The following is an 18,416-nucleotide window of genomic DNA, read 5'->3' as shown; positions in this document are numbered from 1 at the left end:
TCAGGAGAAAGGAAACAAAGAGGGGAAGAAGAAGAAGAAGACCAAATAGCCAAGATGCCTCCTGAAAGCTTCTATTGTCATTATCAAAGACTGCTTAGAATTATTTTGGCATAGAAGACCAGAGGTTACTTTTCCTAGATACATATTTTGATTGAGAATTGGATGCAATAGGGGGATGGAGGGGCAAGAAGGCTGAAAGTTGTAAATGTGATGACTCGATACCTAATTAAACGAAAGCACATGGAGCAAAGTCTACAGTCCTTATGTTTTTTTTCAATGGTTGAAATAAATAAAGCAATAACAAAACTTCTGTGGCTTGGAGTGACTAAACTGTCACAGATGTGTCAATGAAATAGAACAAGTCAATTACAATGACAAGTCAACCACAATGGCATTTTTTTAGTCGCTATTGCAGTTTCTTAAGAAGTTCAAGTACTAGGTGAGTTTTTGGTGACAAGTCTGGAAAATTTTAAGATATCAAAAAAACTGTATATATTGGGAAATGAAATATGTGACAGAATGGATTATTATACCTCACACTGAACTCAGGTGAACAATCATATTAAGTAATTACTTAGTACCTGGATGGTGGAATGCAAAGAACAACATCCACATAAGTGGAGAAGCACAAATGAACCCTTCTGGAAGCCAAGAAGTAGATAAACACAACTCTTAGGTTATGTGATAAATTCCTGTCTGCATACATGGAAAGGAGTACAGACTGACTATGGCAAAAGGGGGAATTCCATCCTGCCCAGCTCAATCAAAGGGGACATCAGCCTATTGAAGGCCCATCACAACAAACCCAGAGGAACACAGGAGCACAATGGCAGGTGAGAAGCAAAATTAAGGACTCAGAGGAAGGATAGCACTTTTTGGACTGAGTGGGGGTCACTGCCTGGGGGTTTGAGACAAATTATGAGATGCACTTTTGAATTGCACAGGACTTATATGGGATGTTTATGGAAGAAACCAAAGGCAGGGAAAGGAAGGGGGTTCAGTAATTAGGGGAGGAACAAGCAGGGGAAAATAGAGGGTTAAGGGGAGAAAAAGAGGTTGGTCATATGTAGTTTTTAGGTCACTATGCTTGTCTGGCCATGCCCTATGCCTGACGAGCATAGCCTGTCCGTCCTACTCTCTCATTAAATTCCTTTCTAACTCTTTCCTGAGTGAGAGACTCTATGTGTGGGGGATATGTGTGTGAGTGTGTGCAGGTCTGCACAAGAAGCTGGAGAGGGCTGAGGCCTCAGAGGTTCATACACCCAGCTCCTAGCAACTGGAAAGACTGGGATCCAGGGGCAGCTGCTGGGCAGACTGAGTGTCTAAGCTCAGCTGCTGGAGGCATCCACACTGTATATACATATAGATAGATTCTCACTAGCAGATCTCCATCCTGCTTAGCAAGAGAGGGAAGCAGAACGAGGTTGGTTCTGTCTGTGGTTGTGCAACTGCTCTGTGTGTCTGTAAGTGACCTGTGTGGCTGGACATGGATAAATGTAGTGTACATGTGTGCTCTGTACCTGTACACCTATAGGGGATACATTTTCACCCTCTCTACTGGTTGGATCTGGGGACACAGAGCTGCAGCAGTTTCCCCTCTCTTGGACTTTCAGATCCCCACTCAATATATTTCCCTTTGTAAAAAAAAAAAAAAAAAAAAAGTAAGTAGATTATGCCTTATAATGTTAGTGATGAGGTTTTAGTTAAAAAATACACTAGGTGTAAGCATAAGGCTACTGATAAATTATCTAGACACAGGAATTTGATAAAAGTAGGTTGAAAGTCTGTATTTTATTAACTTTGATTGGCTTTGGTAGAAAGATGTAGATCATAGTTTTCAGAATTTCTTGGAAGTGACACCACTGATTCTGTGGCACCAAGTTCATTTTACAAAAAAGCATATAAAGTGGAGTTGAATCCACACCCTTTAATTATGCTACTCTAAAAGAGCTTCTTTAGGATCTCCAGCTTATGGAGCTTTTTTTGAATGTGAGGAGTCATCCTCTCCCTCCCTTGTGTAGCTAGGAAGATACAACAAAGCAGCTGATTTTTAAAGAGGTAAAATTGAAAACAGTGCCCCAATTAAAAGCTAGATACAGAATGAAGCAGATCTGTCAATGTACTTGCACTGTAAAGGCTAAGAGAGGATGTGCCAGGTCATCTTTCTGAGGCTGCTCTTGTCATTACTGCTGCTGGGCACAGAGTGAAGTTAACTGCCACTACAAAATGTATACTAGTGTACAGTTTAAAAGATAACACAAAAAACCTATGAAAAAAATATGTATCTGCCTCTTTTGCTCAATAAGTGAATTAAAAAAATATATTAAAAGAAACAAAACCAAAAACCAAACATCAAAATTAAAAATTATGCTTTTTCCCAGGCAAATAGCCTGGGATACACTGTACTGTAGGATTTAGATTCAGCATGAATCTTCTGAGGTATAAAAGCCTGTTACATAGCATCCTGGACAATCATCTCAGCATCCTTTCCCAAAGGAAGTTTCACTTCACCTTTTAGTTTTTTACCCTACTAACTCCTTTCAGAATGCTGTCAACATTTAATGTTCTTTAGCCTGATTATTTTCTCTTTCCCCTAATTTATATAAATTGATTTTGAGGCCAAAATTTGTTTTAGCTGCAGTTAGTTTTGGTCCTACTGCTGCTGCCATCTCTCCACAATTTTTTCATGGGATCCTGGTGACACTAAAAGATGTAGCCAGCTTCCTTACTCCCAGCCATAACTTCCTAAATATTGTTTCTAATTCTTAGCATACAGGTAATTGTTGTGATTTTTAATCTAATAATGCATTGACATAATTACATAATTTGAGTGTAAACGATTCTCACTGCATCTCAATGGCTGAAGTTGTGAAAATGCATTAAAACGACTAATTCATACACAAGCACTGAGTAAATATGATGCCACTTCTAACATCCTCAAATACATCTCATTTACTTCCTTTAAGGTAGTACAAACACAGAAAGCAAAGCACTTCCCCCATTGCTAGTGAATGGGGACTGAAGTAGTCACTTTGCAGTGACATTATGAAACTATACCTACTTTAAGTGAAAGTAAGTCTCTTAGCTCATCAAATCAGAAGTGAATGACTGTTCCTTTTGCTCATCTTCACAGATCTGCTTTTTCTCCAGCTTCTTCCCCATACTCCTACATTTCCTCCTTGATTTTGCTGGAAAGCACTAGACAGAATTTTGGTTTCACTTATGTTTTTCTTCAACTAAAGGCTTTCAGATATAAACATATAACTAAGAACATACTTCACATGAAACATAGCTACCTGCAACTACATTGTGCCTAAAGATGCAAATTGGAATGGACAGAAGTGAGCACCAGCAATGAATACACCTGGGCTAACTCTTTGATCTTGTACTACAAAGTCCGTTTGCCACCATGAAGTGATTAGCTGAATAACTTATATGTGATTATATAATGCCTCTCATTTCCAGGAAAAGGGTGAAAAAAGGATTTTGCATATAAAAAGGCTTAAAAGTTAATTGATTTTGATTCTACCATTGTTTGAAAAGAAAAATATCCGATCTTACCTCTTCACAGGCAGTCCTGAAATCCATGTGCTATGGCACAGCAAGTGATATTTGTCTAAAATGGAGAGAAAGATTTTATTAGAATGAAAAAAAGTTATTACATTATCTGCCTGAGCTATCGTGCTTCCCTTTGCTGGGTTCCATTACAGTCATTGCTTAAAAAGATAAATTATCAAATTTGCAACAGGATTAGGAAGTGTAAGATGTTAGAAGTTGCTCCTCATTCTTAGAAAGTGTACAACCCACTTTCATTGGATTTAATCAAAGGAATGCTTATGTTTCCACAACCTACTCCCATGAGGCATTCAAACTTAATTTTCTTATTGCAAGTGTGAGCAGTTTTGGTTGCTTTTGCTTTCCTTGGTTTTAGGTTGTCGGGTTTTTTTCCAAAAAATTAAGAGCATACTGGCAAGTAACACTTCAGATGGAGGCAATTAAGTGCTGCTCTTCAGAATGCTCTCTCTCTTCTAAAAGACTTTTTAAAAAAAAATGTGCTCCCCTAATTAAAAGCCATCATGAGCCAACCCCTTTTGTCTCACATTTCATTAACCTATGTAATGTCTCCAAGGAAGTCAGTGTCATTTAACAGTGTGCCTACTTTGCAGAAATATTTATCAGTTGAAAAAAACGCAAATGTTAGAAAAGTCAGGAATATGTGTGAGTGCTGGCAAAATGTCACACCAAATCCTGTGCTTATTACTTTGACTGGCCTTTACTTGAAGTGAGTTCACCGCAATGCACATTTATGAATTCATTTATTTATAAGATAAAGCCACTGGAACAGGCTGTTATCAGAGTATAACAAAAGTGCCCTGCTGTTAGTTCTGCTATAGAAATACTCATGCATCAACAAATAACATTTCCAGGGAACACTTCCTAAACAAAACAGTAATTTCATTCAGTGGCTGAATAAATGAAAACTGTCACAAAATCCTCTCCATCAGGCATTTTATTACTGTTCTGAAATAATTATGTGCTTACATTTGTTTGTATAAATATAGTACTGAAAAGCTCCACACAAAATTTGCCCGTCAGCCTAAGTTCAAAATAAAATTTAAAAACTCTAACTCATATAGTACAAAAATGAAAGTCCTAATAATACTAATAAAACTTCTTAATCTCTAAAGCAAGTCTCTTAATTTGTTTTGCTGCCCTGGATGTAGTGCTATTAAACCCAAGCATGCACACACAGATGAGGTTAATGTTCTGTATTTACTGAGCTCTGCCTAGGTTGGCTAGGTAAAATGCAGCAATATAAAAGGCAATTGCCATAATTCCTTCCTTATCAGCTTTACAAGTGCACAAAGATTCAATAAAAATCACTATCTGTAGCTCTGCTTTCAAAGTTCTCATAACAAACAAGTTCTCTGTTACAATCTTGAAGACTTTTCTCTTTGATGGGACAGCCATTGTTCTGTGAAGTATGTTTCCTTGTAATTTTTATGAACTCTCTTTCCAGATCCTATGTAAGCTGAAGTGGGAAAATGGCTTTATTCACCTTAGCAAAGTATTTTGAGGACTTTTTAGCCTTCTGGAACTATAGGCTTATCTATCTTTAAAATACAAACTGAAGTACTGCAGTATTCTCCTTTCTCAGGCCCTGATTACTTCAGGTCAGTAACTCCTACTACAGTAAAAAGTCTACTCACTTATGTCATGTTCTACCTTATTAATAAAAATTCTGTACAAACTGTGCTCCAGAAGGTGAGAAAGGAGCTGCCTGTGGCTTTGAAGGGACAAAGTGCAGAGGAAACAGCAACACTGTCAGGACAGAGTAGGGTGTGCAAGCACAGGTGGTGGCATGAGCAACATGCTGTACTCAAAAAGAAAGAATGGCTCCAAGAGCAATGAGGCTTCCTCTGAAAGGGTTGGGAACCAGTATAATCAAAGATATGTAAACAAGCTTTGAAGAGTTATTTTTCCTCTGTTTGACTTTATTTGCCATCTGCACTTCATCCAAAGCTGAATTACCAAACTAATTTAGCTCATCTCTGCTTATACAGGCAAATGAAGTAACACAAAACAGGTTGGCAACAGAATTTGACACCCCCTGATAGAAAAAAAAAAAATAATTACATTTTGAAGAAACATTTACCAAGTAGTGTTATTACAGCATGTGTGTTCTAAAGGGAAATCAATGGCTAAAACATAATGGTAAAGTTGAAGGCTATGACAGCCCTCAGAGACAAAGCTTCATTTGAGATAATGGACTGAGCACTTGAGCTATGCTCTGATCTTCTTAAAATAAATCAGGCCATTCCAGTGGTATAATAGATGTAATTTCACAAAGTACTTCCATGACTGAATATTCCAGTATACTTCATAAAATAACAAACAAAATTTCATGTGCAAGCAACAGTAATAAGAGACACTGTAAAGTGTTGGGAATACCACAAGCCAAATAAAATACTTCTGAAGCAATAGCAGGAAACACTCCATTCTCAAGGTTACTAGTGCAAAGAATGAACACAATATGATATGCACAAATACCAAGTTCATGGGAAAATGATGTATTATCAAATGCAATTTAATTCAGCATATGATAGCACTGCACCTTGTATACTTCTTACTTGCTGGAAAAAAGCCAGAAGACATTCTTATTGTCTGTGAACTGTCTCAGTTGCTAACTGGGAAACAGACTAAAATAATGTTTCAAAGGCATAAACATCAGATCTGTGAATAACTGTGATAGTAGTTCACTAGTAAACTTCATGTTTTTCTTTTAAAGTCCATCTCCTGCCTCAATTCTTACCAACATATTTTTTGCTTTACATTTTGGAGATGTCTGAAGGAAATCAAGTTAGTAATTTTTGTATGTGTTAGGAAATGAAACACACATTTGTAAGTCTGCAGGGACTTTTTCTGTTCTAAATAGGCAAAAAGGCTTTTTAATTATCCTCACATGTAGCATAGCTGGACCTTTGTGCTTTAAGGGAAAGAAAAATATTTTGGGGAGAAAGGCATTACTTTAAATGTAAATTCTGTGAAGGTATATTCATTCCATCCAGCTTGTGAAACCGTGTTTAGTACTGGAAGAGTGGTCAGAGGTATGCAGACAGCACAGTAAATCAAAGAAGCAGTTTAGTAACCACCGATTAATAAAACCCTATTAATTTACTGTTTTCTGGCTTGAATTATGTATCATTTGAACACTGTATGGTCAGTTAACATAATGATTTTTAATAACTTATGTTAGTAACATTGCACTCATCTGGTGAAAAAATTCTCCATGAATTGGGAACAGATAGTCTCTAAATCCAAACACAGCCTCATACTTTCCTCATAGAGTTCAATACATGTACTCAGGACCGGTTAGGCTGCACCTTGAATCCCATGTTCACATTTGTCTCCTCATTACAAGAAGGACACCAAGGTGCTGGAGTGTGTCCAAAGAAAGGCATTTAAGCTGGTGAAGGGTCTAGAGCAGAATACCTATGAGGAGCGGCTAGGGAACTGAGGTTGTTTATCCTGGAGAAAAGGAGGCTGAGGGAAGACCTTATTGCTTTCTACTACTACCTGAAAGAAGGTTGTAGCAAGATGGGTGCTCATCTCTTCTCCCATATAACAAGGAATAGGACAAGAGGAAATGTCCTCACATTATGTCAGGAGAGATTTACATTGGATATTAGGAAACATTTCTTCACTGGAAGGGTTGTCAGGCACTGGAACAGGCTGCCCAGGGAAGTGGTTGGTCACCATTCCTAGATGTATTGAAAAGATGTGCAGATGTAGTGCTTAGGGACATGGGTTAATGGTGGACTTGGGAGTGTTAGGTTAACGGTTGGACATGATTATCTTAAAAGGTCTTTTCCAACCAAAATGATTCTAGGGGGATCTATATATCCCTTACAAAGAACTACAGCTTTAATACATAAACTTAAGTTGAAAGATGCTCACAACACTGGAGGCCCCTAAGCTGCATTTACTGAAATCTACTTGATAGTTCAAGGACTGAGATGAATTTTGAACTCAGCAAGCTATCTGTGAACTTCTTTAGTTGTGAGGAAAATAATCACCTGACAATGCTTTTTAATAAAATGTCCAGCTCTTAGCAAAGCTCATGGTTCAAAATTATTGAAGTTGGCAATTAGTAGCTAACAAGGTTTTTAATGTTCAATTCATTTTACCTTGGTTAAAAGATGAATGATATTTACCTGTCAGTCATGATATATTATTGTAGTTGCAAACATTTGTAATCAAGAAGCTCAATTAAGGATTCACTGTATAAACATCAATTTTTTCGAGAATCAGTGAGCCACAAGGCAGTATTAACTGAATGAATATATTTCGGGCTCCTGTTTTTTGTGTTTTGTTTTTTTTTTTTTTTAATTCAGTATTGCTTGCACAAACAATTATCTAGTGTCCCCCTGAACAAACACAAAATGACTTAATTAGTAACCCTGTCTGTTCTGCCTTGGCAAAAGCAAACTGATGGAAATGGCAAAATAATAATAAAAAAATAATAATAAAAAAAGCAATGCAAAACTATTTTTCAGAGGGAAAAATGAATATTACAGGAGATTCAGCTGAAAATGGTGAGGTTAAATGCCAGTGGGCTGTTGTGGCATATCTCTATGTGAAATGCTCTACAGCAAACTGGAACATGAAATTTTCACTTTGGGTTAAAGCCTTGAATGGTGCCAGAAAAAAACATCATGGTACCTTTTGGTGGTTCACTGGAAGCATCTCAATAGAACTATGCACGTGCTTTCAAAGAGGGGTATTGCAGATACCAGAGCCCAAGCAGGGACTAAATGCCTCCTTATTCTTAACTGCTATTGAGGCTGCCTAAACTGTTTTGTGATTTACGCCACTTACTAGTTTTGCCTAAATATCAGCGCCTTGTATCAAAGATGAACAAAAGTTCTTTTCTGACTAACTGGCACTGCAGCCTGATTTTTCCTTGCATTATTTCTCAACACATAATTTCTTTATAAGAGATACTGACATTCTTTTGCTAAGGCATTGTTTACCAGTCAAGTACAGACGTCATGTCTGTGGCATTATGCCTAATACTAATTGTTTGGAGTGAGACTTTCCACATCATGGTGCACTTTTTGATTTCACTTAAATTAAATAAACCTAAAAATGATTATATAGAAAAAAAACATTGTAATAATCTCCTAAAGGAGCTACAGAAATAAACCAGTAGTTGTGAACATTCAGGAGACTTTTATTTGCACTGAGCATGTTTTTTAAAATTAACAAGGAGGGAAGATAGTACTTAATGACAAGGTCACAGTTTAATGGAAGTTTTGTCTTTGCCTTACCCCCTACTTAGGATGTTTATTCAACAGCTACTATAATAAAGCATATATTTAGCTCTGTAAGGTCCAGAGAAACTCGACTTCAAAACCATGTGATAATAACGAGATTTATATACGTTTAAATAATCATAAAAGGCTCTAAAATTAAATTACCACATCTTAAATTACCAGAATATATATCACAATGTAATAAATTTGTAATCAGTTTGAGATAAAGCAGTGACAGAATTTTAAGCTGTTTTCCTGCTAAGTCCATGGATGTGAGTACAAGTTCTCTTCTGATTTGCAGCAGAAGCTCCTAATTGGTTCAGATAGAAGTAGAATTCTTGTTGGAAAGCGGTCTCAAATGCAGGAGTGAAGGACACTAGGCTTTATCAGTCCTTTACACAGAGATGGTAACAAAAATCACAACAGCCTATGAAAAAAAAAAGGTATCATTTTTCTTACTCATAACTCGGAAATAGTATTGTGCTATCAGTAGTAAAATGGTTTGGGGAATATGCCCAGAAGATACACAGGAAGATGGGCAGAGAGGCAGCTTGAGAAGTTGTGAGACAACTCTAGAGTGAGTGCAGTTGGCAGAACAAAAGAAATTATGTATACTTATTTTCATCAACAGTTTTTGCTGAGATACAGAAATTACTAAACTCAGGTGAAAAAACAGATAAGAAAAATCAGATATTATAGGAGCTAGACACCAGAATTCTTATTTAAAGTTGTATAAGGCACCTCTCTGTTGTACTACAGCTTAGACAAATTGTGTTGTTTACTGTGTCAGGTCATTGATCCTTGAATGTCACTGATTTTCTTCACAGACTTTTTGTGATTCCTTTTCTAAAGTATGAGCCTACAGATTTTCCATAAATAACCAAGCTAATCACAAAAATATAATGAATAATTTGAAAAAAAATATAAAAATACTTAAATTATTGTGATTAAATGACCATTTGACAAGTTTAGACTGAAGTCTGAACTGCAACTTAGCTTCTACTACCAGGTTCTGTAAGCAGCAGCAACCTTCCCATCTAAGAATTCCTATGACAACGAGCATACACACACTTCCAATGATCACCACTGAAAACCATACATTTGTCTGTTCTCTTTGGGACAACATAGCTATGGCAAAGAAAACAACATTGTGTTGCCTTATCTGCAAAGTCACTTAAAAAGACTACCATTAAGAACTAATTTTGCTCAGATTAAGGGAAGAAAAAAAAAAAGTGACCTATTTCAAATAGTTGCCAGTGAAAGAAGGTGGAATAATACCATGCATGAACTAGGAAATTCTAGCCATTAGAGATATCATGGTTGTGGTTTGCACAGTCTTCACATATTTTTTTTTCAGGGCAGATACTTCTATGTAGAAAAATTCAGTACATATGGAAAAAAAACACCAATAACTTGGATCAGAATTAATCAACATAATTAGATCTTCCACTTCAGTTTTTATATGATTGCAGCAAAAGCCTCTTTAACTCCTCTGAAATCCAGAAAGAATGGATTTGTAGCAGTACTGTTGTAATATAATCAAGTCAAGTTTAGTTATTGTCAAACTGTTCCTGCAGTAGTACATTGTGAAAATGTATAAAGAGAACTTGAGATATGCAAAATATGCCACATAGGAAAACACAGCACTTAAAAGTACTGTAAAATTAACATAAACAAAGTTAAATAGCCAGTGAAAAACACTTAAAGCTAATCAGAAAATATGCTTCTGAGAGCATCACTGAAAATCTTTCTGTACGAGACGGGATTGGACAGAGATGGTGAAACGGTCATCCCAGCTGTCCATAAAGCCCTCTCCTGCAGATTGTTTATCCTGCCATAGGGGTAAAGCAGGAAGTTGCAAAGAAACACCAACTATGGCTGGTTCCACTTTTAAAAACTGGGGTTCAGACAAACACTGGCTATTGGTAAAATGGGCTGGTCCAGGAGCACTGAGCTGCCACACAATGATACCTCTGAGGGCAGACATTGAGTGTACAGCTATAGGTGCCATCCCTGTTTAATCAGACACCTCGTGGGAATTACTGATTTTGGTTATCTCATTTTCTACCTAATTGACTGCTGCTCTGTTTAGATTTTACTTAATGTGTTCTTGAGCGTATTGAGAGCCAGGACACCTAAAATTGAAAGTCATAAGAAATTTTTCATTGTCTGTAAAGTCTTGGACACACTCATGATGCAATCTAATTACAACATGGGTGGGACTAATATCAGTAACTCCTTCTATTATTGTCTTTCACATTCCACTAAATGTAGGTAAGAGAAGATGCAAATTTGAACTGTACAGTCAAGCAGACTGGAAGATGCTGAAGTCACGTTGAAAAGTGAATAGAATGAGAAGAATGTGGAAGGGAATCTGAAACTTGGTAGATCAGCAGGAGTTAGGGTAGGCCAAACAGGAAACTTTTGGGCCACAGGGAAGTTGAGGGATGAGAAAGAAGGAGGCAACCTTCAGAAGAGTGAAAATTAAGGATTTTAACCACCAGAGAGCAGTTGTCCCAGAAAAATGGCACCCAAAAATCAGATCAAAATTCCACAGGCATTGTAGCATTGAACCTGGTTTACTGTACAAAATACTAGAATGAAGCCATGTCAGCAAATCTACTGTGCATACTGTTAAGCTGATAGTATGTATCAATTTATGCCACGTCAACTAGAACTCTCCAAAACAACAGGCTACATGATTCATGAGTTTGTACAAGGAACATTCTCCGTAGTCAATTTTCTCACAAGCACCCCACATTGGAGGATAAGGCAGTTAAATACTATGGATGTAGGCTGTCTTACGCAATTACCCTCAATAACAGAAGTCACTTTAATTGATAATGATAAAAACTAACTAGAAGCTTCATCTTTTGGGAACTCACAAAGTAAGTTCTGCCACAAAAAGTGGCAGAATATTACAGCTGCTATTACACCACCTCAAAGGACAGCTCTAAATCTTCCAAGCCTACCTGTAAGAGTACCAGAAGATAAATCATTATGGGTTTATTTTTATGTGAGTGTATTTTTAAAGTGTGTTCAACTGGAAAATGTAGACTGTGATTGTCCAACAGAAAGTGAGTCATAGTGTATGCATAAAAATATAATGACTTAAGTTTGCATAGCTCTGCTTAATTAAAGTATTTTCTAACTTTTAGATTACCCAAAATATTTAAAACTTAAGTCTTGAAATCAAATGAGACTCAAGCTTAAATAATTCCAGTAATCCAATAATTTGGATGTCTCCAAAACTCAGAGGTATAGTGCAGTAAACATTATCAAAGGACTTCTGTGCTTCAGACAGAGTCACTGAAGCAAAGCAGGAGTTTTGTTCTTCCTTTTTACTTCCCAGGACTCTCAGTCACAAAAGCAGGGGAGAGGACAGAGTTCAGGTCAAAATTCCTTTATTCATTTAAAAACATATTTCAGGGAACAAAAAAGTTATAGTTTAAAGACTTCATCACCTCACCCTGTGTGGATCTGGAACTTCAGGGAGGTGTAGTGTTTTCAGCTTCCTTTTCCCTTGAGGTAATGGAAGTAGGAAAGAAAATTCTCCACATTATCCACAAAGTATGTTTGTTAATGAATGTAACACAGTGCCAATTTGAGAAGACTGATGAAAGAGGAAAAATCAAAGCAAAGAGAGAGATAAACATGAGAGAAGAAGAAAGAGACTGTTTTTAAGAAGGGCAAGGAAAGAAAAAGATGTGAAACAGGGGAGGATGTAAATGCTTTAAAAATATATGCATTTCTCCATTACATATTATTTTTCAAAACTGTTATATAAAAGTCAGCTTTATCAAATCTATATGCGCTAAAATTGTTATGTTTTTCCATCAATCACTATGACTGGCAGGATGAAGGGAAAGTATTTTAGGTATGTGAAAGAATCTAATTTCTTTACAGTTTGTTGTTTTTCCTCCCCTCTTTCTATCCTCAGCAGACCTGGGAAATGAAAGATTAAACTTGGAGAAAGAGAAGGAATGTAAATCTTAAGGATAAACTGAGTATAAGCAGTAATGCTGGGAAGAGAGGGTTAGAGATGCATTAAGAGACATTTTCCTTACATCTTCAGGCACATGGGTATGGTAATTGTGCTGAATTTTAAAATCTTTTCACAAGATTACCAGAATTATTGAAGTTCATTGCTTGTGACATGCCTCCTGAAAACAAATTATATGAGTGCAGTTTTGGGTACCACCTGAATCACAATTGCTTACAAGCATTCTCTATAATTTTAGAAATATTCCAGTGAAAGAGAGATATGTAAATAGTTCCGTACAGCAGTCCAGTGACACAGTGAATTAAAGCAAATTAAGTAAATGTTAGCGCAACACACTGATGCTGGAAATGAATGAGTGTTGTGGGGCTGTATGGCATGCTTGAGGATCTGGGATTTGGCAAACCTGTCACAAAGGAGTGATTAAGGCAGGAAGCTCAGCTAAATTAAGATCATGCAGCAGAACAAAATACATAACTATTTTTAGGAACTGTTGACGTCCACATAGCCCAGGGAAAAGACTAGCCTCTTACTTTCAGTGTAAGTGACAGCAATGTCATCAGGGTAAGCTGTAAGGACATACTTAGAATAAATGGCAGACAAGTTGAACCTGAGACATACACAGGACAATGTCAAATGATGTCTTAACAGAAGTTCTAGAAACTTTAAGTCAAGGAGTTTGCTGCCCAGGACCCCCAAAATATAAGTTCTTTTGCCAGTTAAGAAACATTTCAAAGCGCAAGTTAGTCTAGGAAATCCTGTGTCAAGGATTTTTATCTGAGCTTGAAACTATATACAAAAAGAACAATTTGTGAAGTATAATACTGACATTGAGGGGGAATCCTTTGTGATGGTTCCAGCTTCAGCACTGTTCTAGACTTGCCATGCATGTGATACTTGATCATATTTTAAAATAATTCTTCCTAAATCAAAACTGACTGAGCCTGATTTAAAAAGAAGTAAAAACTAGAATGTGAAAGAAAATATTAGGGAATGTTCCACTCTTTGAGAAAGGTTTCTCATTTTAAAACTAATATTTCATTTGTGAGCTGCTGATATTACCTCTCCTAGCTGCAGCACAGCTTCCAGGTTCTTGCATTTCTTCATGGTTTTAACAGCCATCAGCCTCTGTTTTAAAAAATGGTTCATTCAATGAGAATTACTTTAGTTTCTTGCTGCTTAAACCAGCCCAAACTTTATGTTCTCTTTTTTTTTCCTTTTTTTTTTTTTTTTTTTCCTGACTAATATATTGCTTCTGTAAAAATAGCAGTAGTTTTGAGGCAGCAGTTTTAACAATCATTAACAATCAAGCTATAAAATATTGTCAGTCCAGAAGTATTGCTATGAGAAATTGTAACCTAGCCCTTTAACATGAGGATTATTTGGGAGAGATCATAAGGACTTAACAAATAGTAAATATCCACCACGGATTTAATTCACAGTTCTTTTGGATTCTTACCATCAGGGGGTAGCAGAAACAGAAGAAAGATGACACATTTGTTAAAAACACAGGAGAAAAATCTTTCTTTACTAAGTTTTATTTCTTTAGACATGACATGCTAAAAGTTCAAAAGATAAAAAAGAAATGTCCTTAATGTATGCAGTCACATGATCTTCTACTATCTCCTCTTACTTTCCAAGAAAGTGAGTTTTTCCTTTATAGTCCATCTTTTAAAGTTCAGCTTACAAAAAATTAAAGAAGGAAGGAAATTAAACTCCTGCCTCTTTTTTTTCCAAAGTTTTGAACTTCAGTTCTGCTCAGTATCCTCTAGTAAAAACATCAGAATAGCCTATAAATAACTGCTTATCTGGCTTTCTTTACAAAGAGTGAACCTCTTAACTCCATATTTCATCTGAGATCTAAAGCACATGATGCCTCTTAACTTTCCCTTCCATTGAGCTGGGCTTCTCCCTTACTGAATTCTCCCTCCATTCCTGATGCACGTGACTGGCTCTGATGAGGTGATGCTACATGAGCACACAACATCTCATGTACAGGAGTGTTTTTCAAAGGATTTAGGTTACTGTTTGACAATCATTACATTGTACTACTCAACCCTTCTATTCAATAAATAAATACAACATTTAACAATGTTCCATCTATTAATTATTTATTATATATAGAATTGGGAGTACTTTTTATCCACCTGTGAACAGACTACTCCTGTTCCAGGTTTAAGAGTAGTGTTATGTGTAACATTTTTTAAAAGGACCCTTCAGCAGCAGTGAAATCCTCAAAAATGGTTTAGATCTGCCAATCCAAGGAGCTTTTTAGCTTTTCCCCCTTCACGGGAACAGAGCAGGAAGACAAAGTATGTATATTCAGACATTCCCCAACAGAAAGCTGGAGTGTATGTGCACTCTTAGCTTGCCAAATCACACTTAGCCAGACTGTACTGCTTGTCTTCAAAATGGATGAAGACAACATCTGTGGCCAGTCTTTGTTGGATTTTCCTATAAGGGCACTAAAAATAATGTAAAAAATACTACTCTAATAATAAAAATAATAGCATCAGTATAGGCAGCACAGTGCCATGTTCAGTTACAGAACTCAGTTGCCTATCTTACCATTACAAAATCTAAATAACAGGCTAAAAAGAAGTCTTTTCTCAGACCAAGTTCCAGTATCATGGGATTTTTCAGTCTCCTTCAGTATATTTGACAACACTCAGCTGCCTAAGGAATTCCTCTGTCCCTGGACTAGTTGCCTGTAAACCCTTGAAGATACTAACCTAGCAAAAGCCAATACAAAAATGCAGAAAGCTTATCAGATCACCTTCACTGCCTGTGCATATCTCTCACCACTCCCTCTAGAAGCCTGTTCAACTTTCTACATTTCCTGGGGAAGTAGCTGTGGTGTTCACCCAACATCATTTCCACACAGCAGTAGTCCACGTAGGTCATGGTTGGGCAAAAACACAGTAGTAAAAGAAACAACTTCTATTCCAAGATCTCTTTATATGTAAAAAAAAAACACTTTCTGGTGCTTTTAATGGAGGCTTAGGATTCGAACTGTAGATAATAAGAACATGGGGTAGTTATTCACAGACCACTTGGAGTTTCAAAAGGCTTAAATGGCAAAACTCTTTTATTTTACTTTTTCATCAAAACTTGCAACCAACTGCATCATTTGCCCCACAAATTTCAAGTCTCTTGGTCAGAAACTTCAATAATGAAATAACCAATAAGAGTATGATCTGTCTGTTCATTTGAATACTTTCACAAAAACTCTTCAGGGTAGGCCTACTCCTCATTTTGTTTTCTGGACTAAAACACATCTCAGAAGACATTTGAAGCCATGCTTGTAGATTTTTTTCCCATTTTCTGATACTCATCATTGAAGACCCATAACTCTTTACCTATATAACTCTGTCATTAAGGGAAAATGGGGTAACGGTTTCTTCAAGGTGTATTGTAAAACAAGCAGAAGTGAGCTGGACATACAGATTTTCCTTGTATTTTTCCAGAGCTGTGATCTTCCACTTCAAAATCTTCTTTCCACTGCAACTAACACAGGACTCGTAACTCTGTCCCTTCTGCTGTTTACCATATGGGTCCATATTCCAAAACTGCCTAATAAACCATATGGCATTCAAAAGAGTGATCTCTACTATAAGACTCAGGGATAATTCTATATAGTTGGTAGAAACACACTAGGATAAAACTGATGAGATCAAGCCTAGTCTCAACTTAAAAGTTTGAAGATTCAGCAATACAAATTAATACATCGTTACCTAACCATAATTTTTCAAGACTTCAAAACATTATCTAAGGAAGCAGATACAGGGACATTTTATAAAATTCTGTTCACTTTAAATCAAGGATATAGCAGAGAGATTTCCTCCTTCCCTTTTCTGCTTTTATCCTTTAAGGAATTTAGATAAAAAAATTTAAAAGAAAAAAAAAATTAATCTTAGGTTTTAGCAGGACATCACTGGCCTCTACTACTGTGAGATCACACTGCAGTAATTTTTGTGCATCTGTAAAAGACCACATGCTTCAAATATGTAATTCCTTTGGGCTTCAATGAAGTTAATCATGTGACATCTATTTTATGATCTCCTTTCCATGACATTCTATACTTCACCAGAGGCCATTAAAAAAAAAAAAAAAAAAAAAAAAAAAAAAAGCAAGCAATAAGAACAACAAGAAAGGTAGTACTTTAATGTACTACTTTTTCATTCAAGATATTGGGACCACGATGAAGCTGAAACTCTAATTTGTATATTATGTGACTGAATAATGAATTCTATATTCAGTTTGATCTTAAGTTCTTGGGGAAGCAGTAAAGCATTCCCCTCATGTGCATTGAGCTAGGAATACCAAGATGACAAATAATATTAAATACATAAAAAATTTGCAGTCATGTACCCTTTCAGTTCTAATCTTTCTACTTGTGTGATTTTACCACTTCCACAATCTGTCAATATTATCCTTATTACTATTTTTAATTTTTCATGTCTCACGCCTTTTCTTTGTATAAGTTATATTAGGTATCAGGTCTTGGTATCAGTTTCTGCTGGAGTTCCTCCTAAACTCAAGTCCTTATTATTTATGACTGAAAGTTATGTAAAAAAAGCTAAATGTGGGTAAAAGTTTAAAAAGCATCCATTCTTAGATTACATTATGAGAAATATCTTACACTACACAAATATACAAAAACTGTAATAATCTAGCTTCACATCCTATCGTTTTTTTCATTTCTAGGTTCTGAGGATGAGGTATTACATTTACTAGATTTCAGACAACTGTAGGTCATCTTTTCTAATATAACCAAAGACTTGACTAAACATTTTTATTTTTTTTTATTCTTTTTAATCATTCAGATAAAAGAACCATCTCTCAAAATCAGAAGGTAGTTCAAACCCAGAAAACAAATGACACTGGAATAATACAACCACATGTGTGTTTCCCGTATCCTAAGAAAGAAAAAAAAATAAGCATATTTCATTTATACACTTACAGAGTGATGCAACCTAAGGTTGACCAAAGATAAGTGGCAAGAAGTTTGAAAACTGCCCTGTAAAATGCTGAAAATATCTGCTTGAGAAATGGAAGAAAAACTGCAAGATGTGATAACACTGCAGGGTCTGCTCTGTAAAGTCTCTAAGATAATGTTTCTCAATATGTAGCTCATTTGATAGATGTGCTGTGTCCCGGATGAAGCTTATTACTCATAGATATATATATTTTTTATTTTTTTTTTTAATAAGACATCATTGCTTACATAAATGTGAAAAGAACTTATATTAAATGTATTTTAATTCAGGTACTTTTGTTTTCTACAACCTTTCTCTGAAAGGAATGCATAATAAAACTGGTAATGCTTAGCAGCTAAATGTCATTTACCTATTACACCGACAAGGATGCAGTATGCTAATTGTGGTTTAAACAATGCAACAGGTTAGAGAAATTGCTCTCATGCTTGTTAAGTCAGGAATAAAGTGAGGCTTTAACCCCACTATACTCTGTGTTCTGTAATCCCCCAGGTAGACACTTGCAGAGATACTGTTCTAAAACATGGAACAAAGCATCTTAGAAACATGTGCTCCTTCGAGATTAAAATTCAGAGGGCCATTAAACACAAAACCACATTGACT

General features: G+C 36.2%; 1 protein-coding gene across 2 annotated transcripts in view; it reads right to left on the bottom strand.

Moving 5' to 3' along the window:
* Positions 1 to 3,612, bottom strand: part of SNTG1 (syntrophin gamma 1) — a 158,750-nt gene extending 155,138 nt beyond the window's left edge. For both annotated transcript variants that reach the window (XM_051611904.1, XM_051611905.1), the window contains exon 1: positions 3,562 to 3,612. In XM_051611904.1, the coding sequence (XP_051467864.1) occupies positions 3,562 to 3,588 (27 nt within the window). In that variant the 5' untranslated portion in view covers positions 3,589 to 3,612. The remainder of the gene's footprint in view (positions 1 to 3,561) is intronic.
* Between the last annotated feature and the right edge of the window lie 14,804 nt (positions 3,613 to 18,416).

Source organism: Apus apus, chromosome 2, assembly GCF_020740795.1.
Source record: "Apus apus isolate bApuApu2 chromosome 2, bApuApu2.pri.cur, whole genome shotgun sequence".
NCBI lineage: Eukaryota > Metazoa > Chordata > Aves > Apodiformes > Apodidae > Apus > Apus apus.
This window is presented reverse-complemented; position numbering and strand designations above follow the sequence as displayed.